At 40.3% G+C, this 22,229-nt stretch overlaps 1 protein-coding gene across 4 annotated transcripts in view; it reads left to right on the top strand.

The window, feature by feature from the left end:
• Nucleotides 1–21,950, top strand: part of AHCYL1 (adenosylhomocysteinase like 1) — a 39,140-nt gene extending 17,190 nt beyond the window's left edge. The window contains exons 1-17 of one of the 4 annotated variants that reach the window (XM_030824874.1): nt 2,073–2,638; nt 7,249–7,360; nt 9,436–9,579; nt 10,571–10,671; nt 11,110–11,212; nt 12,975–13,069; nt 13,637–13,743; nt 14,559–14,675; nt 14,882–14,945; nt 15,708–15,796; nt 16,161–16,231; nt 16,588–16,682; nt 16,767–16,865; nt 17,264–17,332; nt 17,760–17,838; nt 18,945–19,065; nt 19,888–21,940. In XM_030824874.1, coding sequence (XP_030680734.1) covers nt 7,270–7,360; nt 9,436–9,579; nt 10,571–10,671; nt 11,110–11,212; nt 12,975–13,069; nt 13,637–13,743; nt 14,559–14,675; nt 14,882–14,945; nt 15,708–15,796; nt 16,161–16,231; nt 16,588–16,682; nt 16,767–16,865; nt 17,264–17,332; nt 17,760–17,838; nt 18,945–19,065; nt 19,888–19,894 — 1,452 coding nt within the window. In that variant the 5' untranslated portion in view covers nt 2,073–2,638; nt 7,249–7,269 and the 3' untranslated portion in view covers nt 19,895–21,940. Of the gene's footprint in view, nt 1–2,072; nt 2,639–7,248; nt 7,361–9,435; nt 9,580–10,570; nt 10,672–11,109; nt 11,213–12,974; nt 13,070–13,636; nt 13,744–14,558; nt 14,676–14,881; nt 14,946–15,707; nt 15,797–16,160; nt 16,232–16,587; nt 16,683–16,766; nt 16,866–17,087; nt 17,333–17,759; nt 17,839–18,944; nt 19,066–19,887 lie in introns of those variants that run through there. The other 3 variants (XR_004032697.1, XM_030824873.1, XM_030824875.1) reach the window with 3 other exon arrangements.
• The last annotated feature ends 279 nt before the right edge of the window (nt 21,951–22,229 follow it).

The raw sequence follows: 22,229 nt of genomic DNA, 5'->3' as shown, positions 1-22,229 counted from the left end.
ATATGTCAAAGAGAAAAAAGGAAACCTTTAAGTTCTTACAAACAAAGGAATGAACCCAACTAAAATTTAAAATCTTAACCTAATATATCAAATTGATTACTCAGTCACCCAGAAAATAGTACTTTGATTATACATCTTTATGAAATGTATTCTGAGGACGAGAAGAACTTCAGTGAAACCTTGAGACGTCACTCAGTAAATTTTGGTGCGTAATAACAGTCTTGTCATTTTGAAACTTTTATATGCATTATAGAATAAACATCAGAGACAAGACATAAAAATAGGAAAATTAAACTTTTTTTAAAAAAGGTAATACTAAATCTGAAGTATAAATATCAATATGAACTCATAAGTAAAAGGATTGATTTCTCTCTCCACCAAAAGAACCTAGGAGTAGTGGCATCTCTAATAGCAATTATCACACCTCTTACTCCAGATATTAGCTTCTAAATACTACTCCCTCCTAAAAGAAAGGCTCCTGAGAGAAATGGTTGATTCCAGCTTTGGAGAAGAGGAAGAACAAGGTGAGCCTGGTATATCTTATTTTGTCAAAAAGAGTGGAAGGACTGTAATGGAATCATGTCAAAGGACAGAAGAGCCAGCTTGAAGGAGGCTCCCACGGGCCCAATTTGAGACAATATGAGTATTCAGTGCAATTAATGTATAATTAAGTGTAATCTGTTAAATACATAAAAATCTGAATGACAAAGGGAGAAGATTTTTCTTTACAAAAGAATGCCAGCTAATGTGGAAGGATTGATAGAAAAATACAAGTTGCGATTTTATAACCTTCCCAATATAATTGGTTCAGGCAAGGATTATTAACAGATGGTAAAGTCATTAGGGAATAGGATATTAACATGATGAAAAATGTGTCACCCTACAAATTAACTTTTATTTGCAAAAGAGAAAATGTCCCTTTCAAAGAAGAGATCTGATGTTCTCACTTTAACCAGGACTCAATCTTAGCATTGCTAATAGTGGAACAGCCCGACATATGCCTCCTGATGATGACGCAAGGTGAAATATACTACATAATCCAGGAAATATTCTTGCCAGAATTTTAACCTTTTTCAAAATAAAACCTCAGAACTGAACTTCCAATTTATAGGAAGGAAACCCTCTGAAAAATTGAAAAATGAGTGATTTTATGAGACAATTAGTCTGGATTCCTCAAAGAAAAGTCAGTATCACAAGGGGGTAGGAGACATTGGAGAGACTGTTCTAGATTAGCAGAGGCTAAAGGAACCTAACAACCAACTGCATTTAATGAACCTTGAATCCATGCTGGGTTGGCAGGGTTGAGGAGACTGTTGGGATATAAATAAATATTCTTGAGAAAATTGGGGAAATTTCAATATAATCTGGACAGTCTGGATATATGAAGATATAGAATAATTGTTAATATTAAGTGTGATATGTCCTCATGGTTCTATAGGAGAATATTCTTAGAAGATACATTCTGAACAATTTATTGGTAATGTTCATGTTTGCAACCTTTATTTTTACAGGACCATGTGAAAGTATGCATGTGTATGTGTATATATATATAGAGAGAAAACTATTATGGAAAATGGAAAGATTCATTCTAGGTGGAGAGTACAGGTGTTTATTATACTATGCTTTTAATTTTTTTATATGCTGAAAATGATTATAATAAAGTTGGAAAAGTAAAGTACAACAATGGTGCTAGTGAGTGGGGATGGAGGGTAGCGGGTGGGAGAGGAGACTTTAGTGTTGTCACTAAAGTAGTGGGTATGTTCCAGGAACCAGGATTTCTTCAGTCACCTATACTGATTTTTTTTTAAAACCTAGAATTGATGATAATTCAATGTCGGGAGAAACAGATGTCTGGCATGTGTTTATATAATACTGGTGGTGGGACTGAGAAAAGAGAAGTATGGGCAGGTCAGGCAACTAGGTAGGTAGTAGAGAGCTAAATAGGCATTGAAACAGTCTCGATGTGTGTTGCATTCTGTTCTAAATTGTGGTGTTCAAAAGATTGGGAAGCCCTTTTCTGTCCTACTTACTGCCTTTTTTCTAACCTTATTTTTACTTCTAGTTGGCAGTTGCAGGCCTCGATTACTCATTGACTGGAGCACTTTAGGAGATAATAGTGAAGTCAGTGAAGTGTTTTGTCTTATAGGAAGAGAGGGGAGTAGCTCACAAGGGTCAAACTACTCTTTGGCAGAGTTTTTCAAGCTGTGTGTTCCTTACCTTTTAAGTGACTCAGCAGTTTGGGGCCTGGTATTGCCTCACCTCTTCTCGCCGCGAGCATTGACAGAAGATCTAGTTGAGTCCTACTTTGAAAGGAGTATTGCTTCTGACTGTGGAATTGGATTCTAGCTGTGTGTGTGTTATATCCTGTTACTGTTGAGATACAGAGGCGGGAGTCGGGGGGAAGATATGTGCTGAGATTAGTCAGCCTGCCCTCCCTCTCCCCCCAGAAACTCAGGCCCCATCTGGGGAGACTGAGAATTTAAGAAACTTGAGACAGGGAAGGAGAGCAGGGAGCAGCCAAAACCTGCTGAGTCTCAGATGACTGGTTTCTGCACAAGGGAATGGAAGAAGTGACTGGAGGTGGCTGTGGATTCAACTCTGGCCTGAGATTGATTCCCTTGAGATAAGTTGTTTTCCGGTGGGTGTGTCTGGGGGCATTGTGTTGGGAAGGGAATTCCTTTCTTTGGGAAACAATTTTTTTTTTTACTTGAAGTGAAAGGTATTCAGACTTGTGTATTTCTTGTACCAAGGAGTGGGTGTTTATTGATAACTGTTTCTTTGGGTTCATCTGAAATGGGAATCAGACTGGTAAATATCAAGAATAACTGGGCATGGTGGTGTGGGCCTATAGTCCTAGCTACTCTGGAGGTGGGAAGATTGTTTGAGCCCAGCAGTTTGCAGCCAGCCTGGCAAACATAGTGAGACCCTGTCTCTTTAAAAAGAGAGCGAACGTAAGGAAGTAAAGGTGTTACACCTGTTTTGGTTGTCTGCCATATCCTCTTCCTTTCCTCTGAAAAAGGAGTGGGTGAGGGTAGAATCTGTAGAAGAAAAAGTAATTTAACCAGAAAATATGTGTGAAAGAGGGATTAGAAAAGATGTAGGAATCTTGAAAATGTTCTGACACACTATGCTTAGTAATGATGATCTTGTTAAAATATCTAGTTTTTTATTGTTACTTTTTTTTTGCTCAGTTGCTAAGAAATATGCTGACCATAATTTCTAAACAGAAAAATTTCTACACACAATATGCTAGGAGAGACAGTGGGACAGAATATATAAATTTAGGAATGTCCCAGAGAATCAGTAGTGTTCCAAAAGAGGGATACTAGCCCTTCAAATAATTCTCTGCAGTAAGAAAGACTGCTCTGCTCATTTCTGCATTACACTTTCTTAATGATTTGTTTTCCTAGTAATTGCTGTTTATCTTTGAATCTAGTTCTTGACACTTAGGAAGAAATCTTTCTAAGGAAATTAAAAGCTGTTAGATTGGTATTTGAAATAACGAATTTGACAAGATGTCTAAGTTAAACCTAAGTTAAACAATATCCAGATAAGGCTATGAAGACTATAATATCTGGCATGTTCCTCATGGAGCAGTGAAATTCCATGCCAAAGCCACTTACATTACTATACTATGGGTCAAAACATGTCTACAGATTTTAAGGGACCGTGTTTCCTTGCATAGAACTTTTCTGGAGTAGCACTGGATACTTAGTTGGTGCCTAGCAAATGTGATGACTAAAGAATATAATGCATGACAGATATTATCCTGATCACCATTTCTTGGCTAAAATGTTGTAGTGGAATTCTGGTAGCTGTTAATTCTTTCTCATTCAGGAGATAGCAGGCAAAATTGGGTGGGCCCTGGGAAGGAGTGTAGCTGGGCTATTTAACATCTGAGAATATAGGATGTGTGTTTGTGAATGTAAACTCAGCTTCTAATGGTAAAAAAAAAAAAAAAAAAAATAGGATCAACTAAATGAACAGCATACAATTTTTCTTCTCTTGAGGTGTGTAACTTTTTTGGATTGTCTCTGATCCCCTTTTCTTGGTAAGGTCTGCACAAGTCTTTCAGCTCACTTTGTCAGCAGACTTCCCACTAGGTAGTGGATATACCCCAAATTATTCGTTTGGTAGAGCTTTTCTTTACCATTCTCAGTATCACATGGAAGAAAGTCAACCATTGTACCTGCTAAGCTATTTGAAGAGGTGCTTTAAATAGCATGTTAAACTGGCCTGATATTTAATTGGGTTTTTAAGACACAGCAAGTAGACTTCTGTATTTGGGTGTGCTATTTGAAGAATGGGTCAATCTGACCTTCTAGCCTTTCATAAATATGCTCTTAGTGTAAGAATGGAACACTGGTGTACTTGTTCAGTTGTGGGTAAGGCTGTTTATGGGATGGTGAGTACTCAAGCATAACATCGTTCTTTAACATAAGACTTTTTACTTAAAGATACTTTCTGCATTTCAGCCACTTTATTTCCTTTCCATTCCTTCTCTTCCCAATCCTACTTTTTATTTAGGTGTAGTGTTCCTTGTAGATGTAGATTTGAAGAAAGATGAAAGCACAGTAATTAAGACTTAATGTTTAGAAGAAATTATGATGATAGGAATTAATAGAAACAGAACAACTTTGTAGTCTTCATTTTTGTCTTACCCAGATTATCATATTTGCCTTAAATGAGTGAGTCCAACCCAATCAGAAGGCTGTTGTTGAGATCTGGAGAGAAAACTTGTGATATCCAAAAGTTGCTTTTGGCAGCAGTGTTTATATTTACAATGTGAGGGTGAACAATGCTCCAGGAGATACTTCACCAAGAGAAAACAGAGCTACTAGCTGTGAAGATAACCAGTGGAGCTAGCAGGTCTGGAGGAAACTGGCAGAGCAGATGTATTCCACAGCATCAGTTGTAACACAGATTCTCTTCAGCATGTAATTTGGGGTGGAAGAGAAGACCAGGTTTTCATGCATCTTTGTATTGCTGGGACACCTTTTAAGTGGTGAGAATGTCAAACAGCTGCAAGAATACACAGCCCATTCATCCTTGCCATGGCTTGGGTTAACTACATTCTACCCACTTCAAATATGGACCATATTCATTATTTGAGAGATGGGGAGGTAGGGGCACTGCACTGGTTAGTAAGCTGCTAAGCTGCTTGCAACACAGTCCAGTATTTTTAGATGGGAAAGATTTTGCTTCGCTTTAGGCTACTGATGAGCTTTATTAATATAAGGGGAAATTATGACTATTCAGTTTTTAAGTTGCTGAAGAAACACATTTCTCTCTTGCCACAGCCACCTTTCTATATAAAAAACTGCAAGTGTTATTGCAGTTCCCTCCCCCACCCTCCCCCTCCATGTACCTGGTATCTGGGAACATGCCCAGAACCCTTTGAAAAAAGGCGAACAGGGGAAGGAATCATAGCAGAGGGGAGAGTAGCTTCCAAATAGAATAGGCTGCATATGCCGGCAGCAGGGAGGCTGGTGGAGGAAGGGCTGCCTCTGGAGAGTGTTAAGAGGGCTTGATGGTCTCTTGACTGTGTATTTTTTTCCATCATCAAAATAACAGCATATTGAGTTGGAAGTCATTACCTTGGTCCTGGATTAATCTCTTCAGTGAAACTAGATTTACTGACTGCAGAAATCAGTTTCCAATTTGTTTATATTAGCTGCTTATGCCTAGGCTGCCCGCTTAAACCTGATTCCTGCACTGCAATCTGGTGCTCCCCTAGCTGAAGGGTACATGTGAAAGAGGAGGGGAAGCTTTTGCAGCTGTAACTAATGGGTAGTTTACTGTTACTGGCTTTAAAGTGGCTGTAACCATGTTGCCAGTATTATACAGAGAAGATTTGAATCTGTAGTCATTTACATTTCCAGAGTATTTGCTAAAGACTTAGCTTAATGGATTCTCCACGGGAACCTTTTCACATTTAGTCGGATTGTGAACAGAATCTCAGTTCACATACTCAAACCATCCTGCTTATTTCAGGATGGTGAAGTTTATTTTATTTTGAAGAAAGGGTTTATCAGAGTTTAAACAGGAGTTCCGGAGGAAGGTTTAAACCATGTAATAAAAGTGTTACACACTTTATAAATCTATAAATAATATCAATTGCAAGCTATTTGCTATTGATTAGAGCCAGTTTTCTTCAAAGAATTATCTAGTTCTGGCTTATTTCATTTAAAGAAGTTTGGTTTTTTGGGATTTTTGTTTTTGTTTTTGTTTTTGTTTTTGAGACGGCGTGTCACTCTGTCACCCAGGCTGGAGTGCAGTGGCACGATCTCGGCTCACTGCAACCACCACCTCCCGGGTTCAAGCAATTCCCTGCCTCAGCCTCCCAAGTAGCTGGGACTACAGGCACCTGCCACCAAGCCCAGCTAATTTTTGTATTTTTAGTAGAGACGGGGTTTCACTGTCTTGGCCAGGCTGGTCTCCATCTCCTGACCTCGTGATCTACCCACCTTGGCCTCCCAAAGTGTTGGGATTACAGGCGTGAGCCACCGTACCTGGTCCATTTAAGGAAGTTTTTAATACAAAGTTTACCAAGTCATTATTTTCTCCTTCCTTCAAATTAGTCCTAATGAGTTAGAATTTACTATAGTGTATGTGGGTTTTTAAATTTCTTTTTATCATTATATTCTGGTATTTTAAATTTTTACTAGGATAGAAGGTTCTGGAGATACTACATTGGCTTTGTGAAGTATAGACATATGGTTAGGCTCTGAGTATTGGCACCGTAATGCCCATCACCATTTCTAGGCATCTCTTCATAATTCTTTCAGAAAGCAAGACCATTGCCAACTTTAGGAATGTGCTACAAGGGAATATTCTGAAAACAAAAACCAAAAAACCCCAGTAGCACTATGAGATTCTGTTTTCTGAAAGATTTGGGAAGAAGGGTAAAGAGTAATCTGTCAGGGTTATAAGAGGGGAAAAAAACTTGATGGAATGTGAGAAAGATTTGTAAAATTGAACATATACTAAAAGAAGCTGGTTCTTAACCTTAGCCCCTCCTCCCCAAATCCTGCAGAAACAATTGGGAGGAGACAGTGATTGACATGTTGGGAGAAGTCAGAGAGTAGCCTCGGCCTTCCCCCATTTCTGGTGGGAAAGTTGCTGGCTTAGTAGGAGCCATGTGATAACATGGCTTTTAGGGAAAGACAATGTATAACCTTAAAAAAAATAAGGCATTTCATGGATTTTCCTTATAAGTTTTCAACTGTTTGTCTTCCTTTTGTATAGCAAATCCAGTTTGCTGATGACATGCAGGAGTTCACCAAATTCCCCACCAAAACTGGCCGAAGATCTTTGTCTCGCTCGATCTCGCAGTCCTCCACTGACAGCTACAGTTCAGGTAGGTGTGAATGAACTCCATGTCCTCTCTAATCTCTCTTCCCTGTTTGCTACCAGTGCTCTTCACTTAGCAGTCTGAAAATACCTCATGTTATGACTGCCCACCTTTGTGCTGAAAACTGTTAGTGGCTGGGCAGTGGGAATGTTCTGCAGCCAAGCTAGTAGCTGGGGAAGCTTTTGTCGACTCGAGACTTTCTTCCCCCTGGCTGTCTGTGTGTGTGGCCTGTGGCCAGTGCCCAGTTGGTAGGACTGGGCTAGTTCCCATTCCCACATTGATCCGCCCATTTCAAAAGGAAGAAATCAATGCTATTTTGGCTGACAGAATTGGCCTTAAAAAAGAAGTGCATTTTGAAGCACGATTTCTTTGTATAAAATATACCCTGCCACCTATCTCTTTCTTTCTTGTCTCCAAGACTGCTTAGATTGTAACAATAAAATTAGTATTTTGGCTTCTCTTATTTATTAGGTTATTCTTTCTGTTGGAATATCCTCCCCTGTTAGCCTCTGGAGTAGGAAAGATTCAGACTACTGTAATGTGACTCCAGTTCTGTTTCTTTTTAGTTCTCTCCTCCTGTCTTAACTCTCTGTAAATAAAGTCTTTTTCTGTTTTGTATTGTGTCCTTCCCAACTATAGAGCATGTATTAGAAAATTAGCATGGAAAAGAATATAGAATCTTGGCAGCTGAATACAGGAGAAAACATTAGGGACATCCAATACAACCTTGTCATTGTTTAACTGAAGACTCATTGTTAAAAGATTAAGAGGTTACAGATTGCTGTTAATGTCAGCAGAGATATTGGTACCAAAAGCCATTCATTGTCCTTTGCCAGAATACCTTTTGCATTGTATTATCAACATTAAGGATTAACATAAATGAAAAGCCATTATATATGATCCTGGAGTGACAGATAAAAAGTGGTGTGTGACAAGCAGGCTAATTGTAGCCAAGAAAGAAGAAAAATTAATTGTGAAAAATTGAGTTATGAGAGGAAGAAAGATAAAACGACTGAAGAAGGCTTTTAAAAAGTCTTCAAAGATCTTGATGGCCATGTTACAGAAATGTATTAGAGCCTTTTAAAAAGTTTAGTGATATGGTTAAGATGTCATATTGGGGAAGATAATCTTTAGTAGTATTTGTGTTAGCTGGACAGGAGGAGGACCTGTACATAGAAGTCAGCCAGTGAGAGAGTCCAGGTATACTAGCAGAAACCATGATGAGGAAAGTACTCAATTCAGAGAGGAAAGAAGTGATTTGAGAGGTAAGGAATGATTGTTGTATATCCTCTTGCATATCTGTCAGATAAGTGGTATTTTTAGCTTTTATGTGAAACCACTTTTTAAAGTTGATCATTTTGACAGACTTTCCCATTGACAGACTTTCCCAGGGCTATCAATAGAACCAGAGCTGTTTGCCTTTTGTGCCATTTCTTTCTTTCTCTATTCCTTGAGCACAACTTAGTGTAAAATCCCTTGTAAGACTATCTTATCACTTTTGTCTATATCCATGGTTCTTAAAGTGTGGTCCTCTGACTAACAGCATCAGCAACACCTGGTAACTTGTTGGAAATACTAATTCTTAGGTGCCACTCCATACCTGCCAAATGGGAAACTGGCCACGGGGTCTAGCAATATATGTTTTAAAAAACCCTCCATGTGATCCTGATAGATGCTTGAATTTGAGAACCAGTGATCTATAGAAATAGCATTCCTTATCTGCCCTCAATTATTCTTCTGTTTTTGCCAGGTCTGGTTCCAATCCAGATGGGACCAAGTACCTTTACTATCCGGGATTACTATAGCTGGTACAGGTTTAGAATCAGTGGTCCCTTGTCACAGGCACTAATGGCACAGTATTGTTAGGGTGGGTGAAGGAGCTGCAACATGGAAGCATCCACAACAGTTTTATTCATACCACCTATTAGAACCTAGAGGAGCAGAACTGAGAGCGTTGTAAAAGGTAGCTCCAATCAAGGGTGTTCCCTTAACTTAAATGAAAGTCCCTTGGGGACTGCAGTCTGTAGAGTTGGGGACCACTGAGGTTTTTCTATCCTTGTTTTTTTCTTTCCTGGGTCTAGCTGCATCCTACACAGATAGCTCTGATGATGAGGTTTCTCCCCGAGAGAAGCAGCAAACCAACTCCAAGGGCAGCAGCAATTTCTGTGTGAAGAACATCAAGCAGGCAGAATTTGGACGCCGGGAGATTGAGATTGCAGAGCAAGGTAAAGAAAGGGAGTGGGTTAGGGGACCAGAAACAACCCTCTTGTTGGCCATCAGAATCCACAAACAACTTAAGACTTGAAAGCTGACTTGAAAGTATACTGGGAAGAAAAACAGTATTATGGACTTTCGGATAAACACTTCTCTCTCTATGGAACTTAAGTCTCGGGATTTTGTTCTCTCTTCCTTCTGTTCTCAGCATGTGGTGATTACACACAGAGTAGTTTCTGTTTTCCTCCTTGCCCCACCCCACCACTGTATTCAAAGATCTACATGGCAGAATTGGCAAGTCCTAGATCACTACGTGGTAGTTGGTTATATGGGATCTTACTATAGCTGCCAATGGCAGAGACCCAGATGGCCCAGAAGCAGCTGATGAGGAAGGGTTTTAAGGTAAGGATGTGGTGACCTAGAGTCTTGTTTGGTCCTGAGCACCCTCTGCTGGAGCAGAGTAAAAGTGACTGACAGTTAAATCGTAGTTTCTCTACCCCAGCCACTCCCAGTAAGGTCCTCTTTACTCTTGTGTTGTTTACACATTGAAGGCATGTTCTATACTGAGAGAGAGTAGAGAAACCAAACAGACTGACAGGACATGGTAAGACAGAATAGAAAAACAGAAGTTAGTGGTTTCGGCTGAGGGTACAGTCTTTCTGGTCTGATGATTATATATAGGAATCTATTAGCCAATGCCTTGACTATTTTCCTCTCTTCCCAAATGAATGATGAGACTCACCCTTCATTTTGATCAGTACTTCATTCTCTGTTCAGTCCTCTGCGTATAAAGCTGAAGCAGTAGAGGAAGAGAGAAACTCCAAGTGGTTGCATGACTGCTCTCCACTATTACTGTGCTGTTGAAGCTGCCAGTCGTCATGGAAAGGCTTAAAGTTTTTCTGCCTCATCTCACCATATCTCAACAGATCCAGACCAGCCCTGGGGCAGGAACTGATGATACTGCTAGTGCAGACCTAGCTCAAATCCTCTGTTCTTTCACAGACATGTCTGCTCTGATTTCACTCAGGAAACGTGCTCAGGGGGAGAAGCCCTTGGCTGGTGCTAAAATAGTGGGCTGTACACACATCACAGCCCAGACAGCGGTGAGTTTGTTGGAAGAAAAGAGGGACTTCTGATAAGGGGAAGAAAGAAATCAATTTTTTTTTTTGGTTTCACTTTTCCCTTCCTAACTCGCCAACCTCCAAATGCTAACTATTAGTAGGATCTCCCTGTTACGCAATAATGGGGTTTTCTGGGGTTTTCTTTTATATGTAAACCCACTTTCAGCAAACTTGACCTAGGAAAGTCTAGATTTGCAAACATATGATTGTTATAAAATGTTATAAAGACTTTTAGAAACCTATGTTTTATGCAAAGTTAAATACCAGTGCACCACCTCGCTGGAGTACACCCCTTTGTAACTTTCCAGTGTAGCGCCTGTTGGTGCAGAGTTGATAGGTATTGTTATCTTGCTGAGGCTTGCTCTCCATTCCTGGGTGGCCCTTCTCTTCCTCACCCTGTCTTCCTACACCTCTACACAGGTGTTGATTGAGACACTCTGTGCCCTGGGGGCTCAGTGCCGCTGGTCTGCTTGTAACATCTACTCAACTCAGAATGAAGTAGCTGCAGCACTGGCTGAGGCTGGTAAGTTTGGTTTTTTTCCACCAACTTTGCCCCAAAATAGTTATCCAAACATATAAAATTTATGTATCAAAATTGTCATTCCAATATCATATATGTCTAGAGGCTGTAAAATTGCGATGATAAAAACCTCAACAGGAAGAAAGTGGATAATAAAATTAAGATGGATATCCATGATGGAATATTATGTAGTCATTAAAAATGGCCTTTGAAAATAATCTAATGGCATGGGGACATGCCCAGTGCTAGTGTTAGTTGAATGAGGAGGAATGTTAAACTATATAAGTGCCATCAATTTTGTGAGAGAGCACAAGTAAGAAGTACCTTTTATATTGATAGTGCATTAAATAATTTGGTATTCAGTATAGCATTGAAAATATATGAGCTATTTGTGAGTTTAATTAAACATAAAATAATTTTTTATTATTCAGGCCAGGCCTGGTGGCCCATGCCTGTAATCCCAGCACTTTGGGAGGCCAAGGCGGGCAGATCACTTGAAGCCAGGAGTTCAAGACCAGTCTGGCCAACATGGTGAAATCCCACCTCTACTAAAAATACAAAAGTTAGCCAGGAGTGGTGGTGTGCACCTGTAATCTCAGCTACTCAGGAGGCTGAGGTAGGAGAATCACTTGAACCTGGGAGGCAGAGGCTGCAGTGATCCGAGATCATGCCACTGCACTGCAGCCTGGGCAACAGAGTGAAACGCCATCTCAAAAATTAATAACAGTAATAATAATTTTTATTATTCAAATATTCAGAAGAAAATCACCGTGAAGTTTCTTTGAGGACCTCTCATCTTTATTTTTTTTCTTAAGAGGGAGTCTTACTCTGCTGCCCAGGCTGGAGTGCAATGGCGCAGTCTCGGCTCACTGCAACCCCGGCCTCCTGGGTTCAAGTGATTCTCGTGCCTCAGCCTCCTGAGTAGCTGGGATTGCAGATGCATGCCACCACACCCAGCTAATTTTTGTATTTTTAGTAGAGATAGGGTTTCACCATGTTGGCCAGGCTGGTCTCAAACTCCTCACCTGAAGTGATCTGCCTGCCTTGGCCTCCCAAAGTGCTGGGATTACAGGCGTGAGACCCTACACCCAGCCAGACCTCTCATCTTTCTAAAATCCTCAGAAAGCAACTTTATAATACTTTTGAGTTTTTTTGTTTATTCTTTTCTGATAAGTGTTAACTGCAAAAAATTTAGGAAGTTCCCCAAAACCCTACAATCCCACTACATAGAGTATTTGATTAATATTTTTCCTTTTCCTTTTTTCTACTTTACATGGATGAAATAAATTCTAATATGTATACAGTTTTATAACCTAAATACAATATTTTCAGACGTAGTTTTCTATGTCACTGAAAACTGTGACAGCATCATTTGTAATACTCATTCATATGGCTATGCGATTTTACCTCACTATTTTCCTAATGGAGAACATTTAGGTTGTTTGAAGATGTTTACTAATATCAATAATGCTCCAGTTAACAACTTTTATTAATTCCCACTTCATTTTATCTCCTTCTAAGTATAAAATTAGCCCAAAGAAAGGAACACTTTAAGGTTCCAAAATACTTTTAAAACAAAAATTTCTTAATTTCTTAACCTAATTAATATCTGAACCAAAAGTGATTCTTTGACTTTTGGCTCTAAATTTTTTCCTTTCTGAAATTGTTTCTTTTGCCTTTTTCTCTTCACGTGGATCTCAGAAAGTGATTTGGTACAGGACACTCCTCAAAGGAGGAATCAGCTGATTCATTTCTGTCTCTACAGGAGTTGCAGTGTTCGCTTGGAAGGGCGAGTCAGAAGATGACTTCTGGTGGTGTATTGACCGCTGTGTGAACATGGATGGGTGGCAGGCCAACATGGTAATAATGCATATACATCCTACACTTTGACAATAGATTTATTTCCTTTTTTTCCCTCAAAGCATGGTTCCCTAAATATGTTTTGGATGTTTGGTCTTATGCACTGACTTTGTTGCTAAAGTGTTCAGCTTGATACCTATTCAGAATGGGTCTGAGTACTGAATGGAAAGGTGGGGGAAGGGTAAGACTAGCTGAACACATGGCTCAAACACACCAGAACAAAATAGTGGTGCTTCTTTGGAGTAGGATTCTGCTTTCTTTCCTTCCTGCCCCAGTTCTCCTTTTGCATTCAAAGGGGCTATATATTTCAAGACTCTAGACTAAAAATGAGTCTGTGATTAGCTTAATACTCATCACTGTAGCCTAAAACAAACCTAGGAATCCTTTTAACCATTTTACACCAACAAATTTGACTGTATTTCCACTCTCTAAGCCTGCTCTAAGGAGCTCTGAGGAGTACTCTTCCAAAACATACAGGGCTCTCTTACTAGTACAGAAAGTGGGTTCAAAGTTCCCCCCAGCCCTAGCAGCCTGAATGCCCATAGAAGTCTTCTGGCTGTTCTATAGATCCTGGATGATGGGGGAGACTTAACCCACTGGGTTTATAAGAAGTATCCAAACGTGTTTAAGAAGATCCGAGGCATTGTGGAAGAGAGCGTGACTGGTGTTCACAGGTAACAGATTCTGGAGTAGCTGCCCCTTGTGTCCTTGCCTCAGCAAACTCTTCTGGTCTCTGTTAGGCTTTAGGACTGTGTTTCAGACTTATAACTAAATGGGAATATCTTCATTAGATAAAACTTTTGAGTTTTTACTTTTGAAAAATCAAGTTGATCCTAGAAGGAAGTTATTTCAGGTTCTAGTTCATACATTTTTCTCTCCCATTTACTCCATTGAGTGATTCTCAACTAGTGTTGAGGGGCGGGTAGGGAATAAGTGTATCTTGAAAAACTGTATTCAATATTGTATTATCATTTTATATTTGAAATATGAAAACCAATCCTATTGTAGAAACTACATGTTATACACACTACAGAAAGTAAAACTGGGCAAAATATTCTTGGCTTGTTGGAATACTGAAAAGATATCTGAAAGAGTGTTTCTTGGGGGCACACTGCACATGCTTACTCACACGCACACGGAACCATATCAGAATCATGGATAGTCTTTGTTTATCAGAAGTAGGCATGGGTTTCTATTGAAAAATGCTGATCAAAGGAAATAACACTCCCTATAAAGGGAAGAGAAGTACATTTCTTCAATTGAAAGGCTTTTTTTTTTCTTCCAAATAAGGGGTAAAGGGAGAAGAAAATGAAAAGAAATGTGGAGGGATGACAAGGAAATAATCTATGTTTTCTAATATCCTTGGGCGATAAATGAGACTGGGAAGGGCAGCATGGAACTTGAAGAAAATTAGGCAGATTTTGCCACGTATTATGTTGTGCCAGCTAACTTGGTTTTTGTTTGTTTTTGTGACCTCTTCTCCCTTTAGGCTATATCAGCTCTCCAAAGCTGGGAAGCTCTGTGTTCCGGCCATGAACGTCAATGATTCTGTTACCAAACAGAAGTTTGATAACTTGTACTGCTGTCGAGAATCCATTTTGGATGGGTAGGTTGAATATATATATATTCAAACTTCTAGGGGCTCTGGTCTTCCTTTGGCTTTAAAAGTTTATTAGAGGGACCATTTCATACTGACCTCAACCAGCTTCCAATTGATATTCTCATGGGCATTGGCCCACACTTTTAACTTTGTGAAGAGGGACTGAGTTTGAGCTGTTAACGTTTGAGTTGAGCCCTTGTCTGTTTTCACAGCCTGAAGAGGACCACAGATGTGATGTTTGGTGGGAAACAAGTGGTGGTGTGTGGCTATGGTGAGGTAAATAGCTGGGTCTCAGTGTCTCTTTCTTTTTGTGTACTTATTAGAAATATTGGGTAAAGCAGGCTTGTGCTGTCAATCTAGAGTCACTGATACAAGGTTTAAATTTTTTTAGGTAATGTATCAAACAATAGCAAAAGTCTTTTATTCAGATTTATGAATAGAAACATACAAAATAAATTGAGTTTTCAGATTTTACCATTTTGTCTTGTGGAATAGATACCAGTATCATTTTCCCCAATTATAACAATAACCTTTAATGAGACTTAATTCAAGTGAATATATAGCATTTTAGCCCCACAAGTGACTTGCAGTAGAATTAAGGGTGGAATCTGAAACGGCATATAGTTGAATATCTCTAGACTGGAATAGGTCACAGATTTTGTTGTCTTCAGCAATGACCCAAAGAAGTTCCTGAGCTATGAGGATATCCTTGAGTAGATTCTTCTCAAGTAAGAGAATAAGAAATTAGAGGTTGCTTAGAGTAAGTTGCTTTTGCTTAGTCTTGTTTCCCTGATGAAAACTGCTATGCAAAGCCCCAGTCCTGCCTATGACATGTCTGCTAAATTACCTCTCTAACTGAGGTTCACAACGTAATCTGGGTTTGTTTCTGTTCTGCTTGGGATTGGAGCGTCTGTGCAGCTGCTCACCAGATGACGGGCTATTTCATGAAGGTTAATTTCTGTCTCACAAATAGCCTACCTACCCTAAATATCCATGACTTAATGAACCTAATGACTTGACCTTTCTTTTGTTCTGCAGGTAGGCAAGGGCTGCTGTGCTGCTCTCAAAGCTCTTGGAGCAATTGTCTACATTACCGAAATCGACCCCATCTGTGCTTTGCAGGCCTGGTAAGAACAGAGTGATAATACCATTAGATTCACTCTAGGTACTTTATGTTACTGAGAGTTCATAATTGAGTATATTAATCATTTTTGCAGAAATCACCTAGGGGAAGAGAAGGCTAGGACTGCTCTGTTCTTCTCACTCTAACCCTAGGGCTCTCTTAGAGCCTCTTGGCATTTTTCCTTCCTGGAGGGAGTCTTGGGGACTTTGAAGAGGCCAGTTTATATAGTTTAGCACAGCTTATCACTCACCATTCCTCTGAGGTGGCACTGGATCCAACTTTAGAAGGGGATCTTGTCTCATTTCATGGCCATCTTCCCTCCCACTGCCTTCTTGCTTTACTCATAGTGTTCCTTTCTTTTCTTCCAGCATGGATGGGTTCAGGGTGGTAAAGCTAAATGAAGTCATCCGGCAAGTCGATGTCGTAATAACTTGCACAGGTAAATAACTTGCATAGAGAAGTGTTTATTCAGAGGCTAAATCTCGAAAGTAGTCTGAGTGACTTTCATACAAAGGAGGTGAGACCTCTGTTCAGTATAAAGATCTCAGAACTAGAATAAGCTATCAGAACCTTAACATGTTTTCCAGAGTAAAAAACTTTTTTCCCTGGTGACTTTCTATACTGCTTGATCTGAAGACCAGGTAGCCTAAGGAGCGGTTATGCATGTCTTCTCTCAGAATGTCTACATGTTCTTTAATGCCAGCAAGCCTCTTGTCTCCTATGTTCTACCTGAACGCCAGCCAGTACCTTTGTTGCCTGGCATCTCTTTCCTTAGCCACCCATCTTTTCTTTTAGGAAATAAGAATGTAGTGACACGGGAGCACTTGGATCGCATGAAAAACAGTTGTATCGTATGCAATATGGGCCACTCCAACACAGAAATCGATGTGGTAAGGCTTCTCTCATTTGTTGCTAGGCATTTGTCTACTACCTTTCATTAATAACCACAGTCAACTGTGCTTTCTTCCTTTCAGACCAGCCTCCGCACTCCGGAGCTGACGTGGGAGCGAGTACGTTCTCAGGTGGACCATGTCATCTGGCCAGATGGCAAACGAGTTGTCCTCCTGGCAGAGGTACACACAGAGAAGGACTCTGGAAGAGCAGCACAAGCAGAGTAGTTAGATCCATGAGGGGAGAGGGGAGGGAAACAAATATTGGGCCTATGTTTCCCTGAATTTTATCTTTGGAGAGAGAGATATTTCGCAAATTGGTCCCCAAAATAAAACCACTTAAAAAATCTACTTTTTACTAAGTAACACTATTTCCTAACCACAGCTGATTCTTTAACCTTTCAGACTCAGATGGATTTGCAGAAAATAGGAAAAAGCCTAGAGTCCTGATCTGGAACTGTAATTCTTCCTCTTCCAACTGAGTCTAGAGGGGTGTAAAGTCCTCTCCTGCTTTGGCTTGACTTGTATGCCATTGGAATCTGAGACAGAGCTCATCCCAGGGCTCCCTCTTACCTTTCCAGGGTCGTCTACTCAATTTGAGCTGCTCCACAGTTCCCACCTTTGTTCTGTCCATCACAGCCACAACACAGGTACGTGGCAAAATGCCTGCTTACACTGCACTGCAATTTGTGGAACTGGGCGTAGATCAGTTCCAGTGAGGGTGTACTGTACTATTTTCTCATCATCCTATTCTTTTTTTATGTAATAAATTGTTGAGACAGGTATTCTTAAGTATAGAAAAGAGTTACTAGTCAGTATTTGTTGAATTGGCTGTTTTAGTTGAGAATATAATGTTCCAGCTTAGTTTTATTTGATTTGTTCTTTTGTCAGGAACTAAACAAAAACAACAAATCCTCTTAGGATGTGTGCTGCCCTTTAGTATAGGCAAAGTCCTAGGTGCTGTCACTATGGTAAATCACTGTAGTACTTACCCAAATGCTGTTAAACCTGGTTTTATTTTTATGTGCCTGTCTAAGAAATATTTTTGTGCTTTCTGGCCTTCTTTTCCCACCTTAGGCTTTGGCACTGATAGAACTCTATAATGCACCCGAGGGACGATACAAGCAGGATGTGTACTTGCTTCCTAAGAAAATGGGTGAGTGAAAAACTGGAAACCTATGCAGACAGCTGCATAGTTTGGCAAAATGACTGCCATGAAAGGCATTGGCTTTAGAGTCAGAGTTCCAATTCCTGTTCCTGTGCTTACTGGTTGTTTGACCTCAGGACAAGTTCTAATCTCCATGATCCTCAGTTTCTTGATTGGTAAAATGAGAATAATACTACATACATTGTAGAATTGTGTGAGAATCACAGCTAATGAGTAACAGTGCTTAACACAATGGTTTAGGGTAGATGTTGTTATTCTAAGTAGCCTTATGAAGTTCAGTAGACTTCCCAGTGCAGCTGAGTACATACAGCCTTGGAACAAAATGAGAGGAACAAACACAGGTTTTATTGTCCATTTTCTGTGAGTATACGCAAACCATCCAATCTCTTGTAAGCAACCCATGCTGTGTTCATGGGACATAATACATCATCTCTAGTCCTTTACCCTTCTGCACGGTGTACCCATCTCCCATATCTCCTTGGCTAGCCCAAATCCCTGACTTCTTAATGCTAAAATACTTCTTGCTCTCCTCTCCTCCAATAGCTTACTTCAGACTTTTTTTTCAGTGTATAATTATAAAAGGGAAGCTTATCTATGGAAAAGTAAAAATTCTGTGCCAACTACCTTAGAAATTCATGATCCTAAGATCCATGGATCTTACCCTAATTGAGTGTTATTGACACAGGGTCTTTCTAGCTTACTGGTGTCCACTTTGATTGCTAATTTGACTATAATTTAATCTAGTTAAGGAGGTTGCTACAGGAAGGTAGGAGTAGCATGTGACATGTTGGCCACTGCAGGGAAGCCCCCTGCTTTGCCAGAGAAGGATAGAGAGGTAAAAGCCCACTCCCTTTTGTTACCCTGGTAAGTGGCTTTTCTGAACGCGCTGGAGATGTGCTGAGAGAAGCACCCTGCCCAGAAAGGCAGCCTTGAGATTTTTTTTTATTAAGCAAATATTTCAAGTTGTGGATTCTTTCAGAGTTATTCCATCCCTTGTCTGCTTTCTTAAAAAAGCTTCAAATGAAAATGGGAAGTTATAACCTGAGAGACATTTTGAAAAGGAGTCTGCTCTCCTGCCACTTTGCTCTTCCTAGATGAATACGTTGCCAGCTTGCACCTGCCATCATTTGATGCCCACCTTACAGAGCTGACAGATGACCAAGCAAAATATCTGGGACTCAACAAAAATGGGCCATTCAAACCTAATTATTACAGGTAACCTGGGGAGAAGCAAGTGAAAAGCTCTTTTTCCCAGTATTAAACCAAGCAGGCTAGCCTGTTTCTGACATAAAGATCAAATGTTGTACCTGATTTTGAAGAGTACAAGAAATCTGTTCCAGGCCAGGCACGGTGGCTCAGGCCTGTAATCCCAGCACTTTGAGAGGCCTAGGTGGGTGGATCACTTGAGGTCAGGAGTTCAAGACCAGCCTGGCCAACATGGCGAAACCATATCTCTTAGCCGGGTGTGATGGCGGGCACCTGTAATCCCAGTTACTCAGGTGGCTGAGGCACGAGAATCACTTGAACCTGGGAGGCGGAGGTTGCAGTGAACCGGGATCACGCCACTGTACTCCAGCCTGGGTGGTGGAATGAGACTCTGTCTTAAAAACAAACAAACAAACAAACAAAACTGTTCCAGTTAACAAGGTAGATAGAGAAATTGTGGTAGATGTCAGGGAGTTAGGGGTTTTTTTGAAATGTTGGAGCCTGGGCCTCACCCCAAGAGATTCTGATATATTTGGTCTGCGATGGGACCAAATTACAAAACATTATTTTGTAAAACCTCCCCAGATTATTGTAATGTTTAGTCAGGGTTGAAAAACACTGACTCATTCCTGGGAACAGGTGGTAACACCAAAGATGGCATTGTCAGAGACCCTATGGAAGAACAAGGGAGACTGGTGCCCCGGGGAACGACTGCAGGGAACCCACCCAGGCCGGGGAGGGGCCCTGGAGAAGGTGCTCTGTTTCCGATTGTTTTTTGGAACTCTCATATGGAAGACATAAGTGTTAACCAATCACTCTCTCTCTTTACAGATACTAATGGACCATACTACCAAGGACCAGTCCACCTGAACCACACACTCTAAAGAAATATTTTTTAAGATAACTTTTATTTTCTTCTTATTCCTTTCCTCTTGATTTTTTTCCTATAATTTCATTCTTGTTTTTTCATCTCATTATCCAAGTTCTGCAGACCACACAGGAACTTGCTTCATGGCTCTTTAGATGAAATAGAAGTTCAGGGTTCCTCACCCTAGTCACTAAAGAAGGATTTTACTCTCCCAGCCCAGAAAGGTGATTCTTTCTTTACCATTTCTGGGGACTTTAGTCTTAATTAGGTACCTTATTAACAGGAAATGCTAAGGTACCTTCTCTGTGGAACAATCTGCAATGTCTAAATCGCCTTAAAAGAGCCCATTTCTTAGCTGCTGAAATCAGTGCTCTTTCACTTCTTCAGAGAAGCAGGGATGGTACCTACCCGGCAGGTAGGTTAGATGTAGGTGGTGCATGTTAATTTCCCTTAGAAGTTCCAAGCCCTGTTTCCTGTGTAAAGGTGGTATGTCCGGTTCAGCGATGTGTATAATGAGCTTGCTCGTTAAGATCAGGAGGCCCACTTGGATTTATAGTATAGCCCTTCCTCCACTCCCACCAGTCTTTCTCATTTTTCTAGTTTTTAACTAGACTATACTCTATTGAGTTTAATTTTGTCCTCTAGGATTTATTTCTGTTGTCCAAAAAAAGAAAAATTAAGAAGAATTTTTAGTGTTAATGCTGAGGAACTGCTTGAGTGGTTAGTTGTTACCAATTTCTCTTTTGAACCTTTGGAGCTAAGGGTGCTGAGTCTAGAGAAATGCTAGTCTCAAGCCCTGTTAAGTCCCTCTGTTTCTAGCCCATAGTTCATAGCATCAGTGAACTGGAGCCATAACAGCAAATTCTATCAGCTCTGTCCCATACAGCTTGTGCTGAAGGCGAATTTCTTGAGCCATTACTCAGTATAAAGCACTGAGTTCTATCTTTAGGATTTATCTTTAAGAGCAAATTTCTGGTCAGCTGTGCTTCTGCAACCTAAAATATTTGAAGGGAGGTAGGAGTGGGCAGGAGGAGGAATGATAAATTGGGCCAGGGCAAGAAAAATCTAGCTTCATATAATTTGTCTGGGACTATACACCCTATATAATGTTAGTTTTACAGAAGTAATATGACTTTTGATTGCTACATACCACAAAGAGTTTATGAACTGAGATCATAAAGGGCAACTGGTGTGTGAAGAAAGTAGTCAGTACATCCTGGCTCATGCTCTGAAAGAATATCCAGAGAGGCTCTCTCAAAGATCAGGGAGATGTATTCCCATGCCATGCACCCTGCTTCCCAGCATTTCTGCATGGTCAAGTGAGCTTTATGCTCATGAGCTTTAAGTATATAATTATCCAGGATTTTAAATCCTCAACTTGTTCTAGCTTGTGATCCTTCAAAGTTGGGTCATACGTTAGTGCTAGATACTAGAAATTGTCACTTTTCCACTGATCAGAGAGACAGACATTAAAAACAAAAATAGAAGAAAGGAAAGCTTTCACCCTGCAACTTCTTAGCAGGGGACAATTGTCTTGCCAAAACTTTTTTCCCTTTTCTCTCCCATTTTGTTTCACCCAATCCCTTCTTACTCCTTGCCAGTGTGACCATGCTTTCTTCTCTGTAGATGTTAACAGTTAAGGCCTATTTTCCTCGGGCACTTAACCAGCCAATCAGAACACCGCATCTGTTAGGGGAGGTAACCTGGCCAACAGTGTATCCATCACATCAGCCCTGCTGGAGGGAAGGGACCCACATTCACCTGCCCTCTGGCCTGCCCCTTGATCCCATATCTATTACCGTGTCCATAGGAATAATAGGTAAGGGCTCTGTCTCTGTCAAGCCATGTAACAAAGGACACTGTAAAAAAAAAAAAAAAAAAAAAAAGTCTGGCATCAGAGGGAGCATGTGGAGAGCAACTTGGGAAGAACAAGTTCATTTTGTATTGAATGATTTTTAATGAATGCAATATTAATCCTTGCAGATGAGCAATAATCATTAAAATCGATTAAAATGATAAGACCTTATTGGCAGTCTGTATGTGTCATTCTTTGTTGAACAGCAAAACTTCATTAGAACCTGTTTTCTAGGGTGTGACAAATTATAGGTCAGTAGCATTTAATAGAGATTTGTTGAGGGCCTAATAATATAGAGGCTGGATACAAGATTCTTCATTAATACCTGAAGTTTTGTATGCCTGCTCTGTGCCAAGCACCGGGCCTGGGTACTTTCACTCCTAACTTCCTTCAGGAAGCAGACTTGCTGCTTAAGCCTCAGGGTTCCTCATTTGCATAGTCCTTCTAAGA

Source organism: Nomascus leucogenys, chromosome 12 (genome assembly GCF_006542625.1).
Source record: "Nomascus leucogenys isolate Asia chromosome 12, Asia_NLE_v1, whole genome shotgun sequence".
Classification (NCBI taxonomy): domain Eukaryota; kingdom Metazoa; phylum Chordata; class Mammalia; order Primates; family Hylobatidae; genus Nomascus; species Nomascus leucogenys.
Note: the sequence above shows the minus strand (reverse complement) of the source record. Positions and strands in the feature narration are given on the sequence as shown.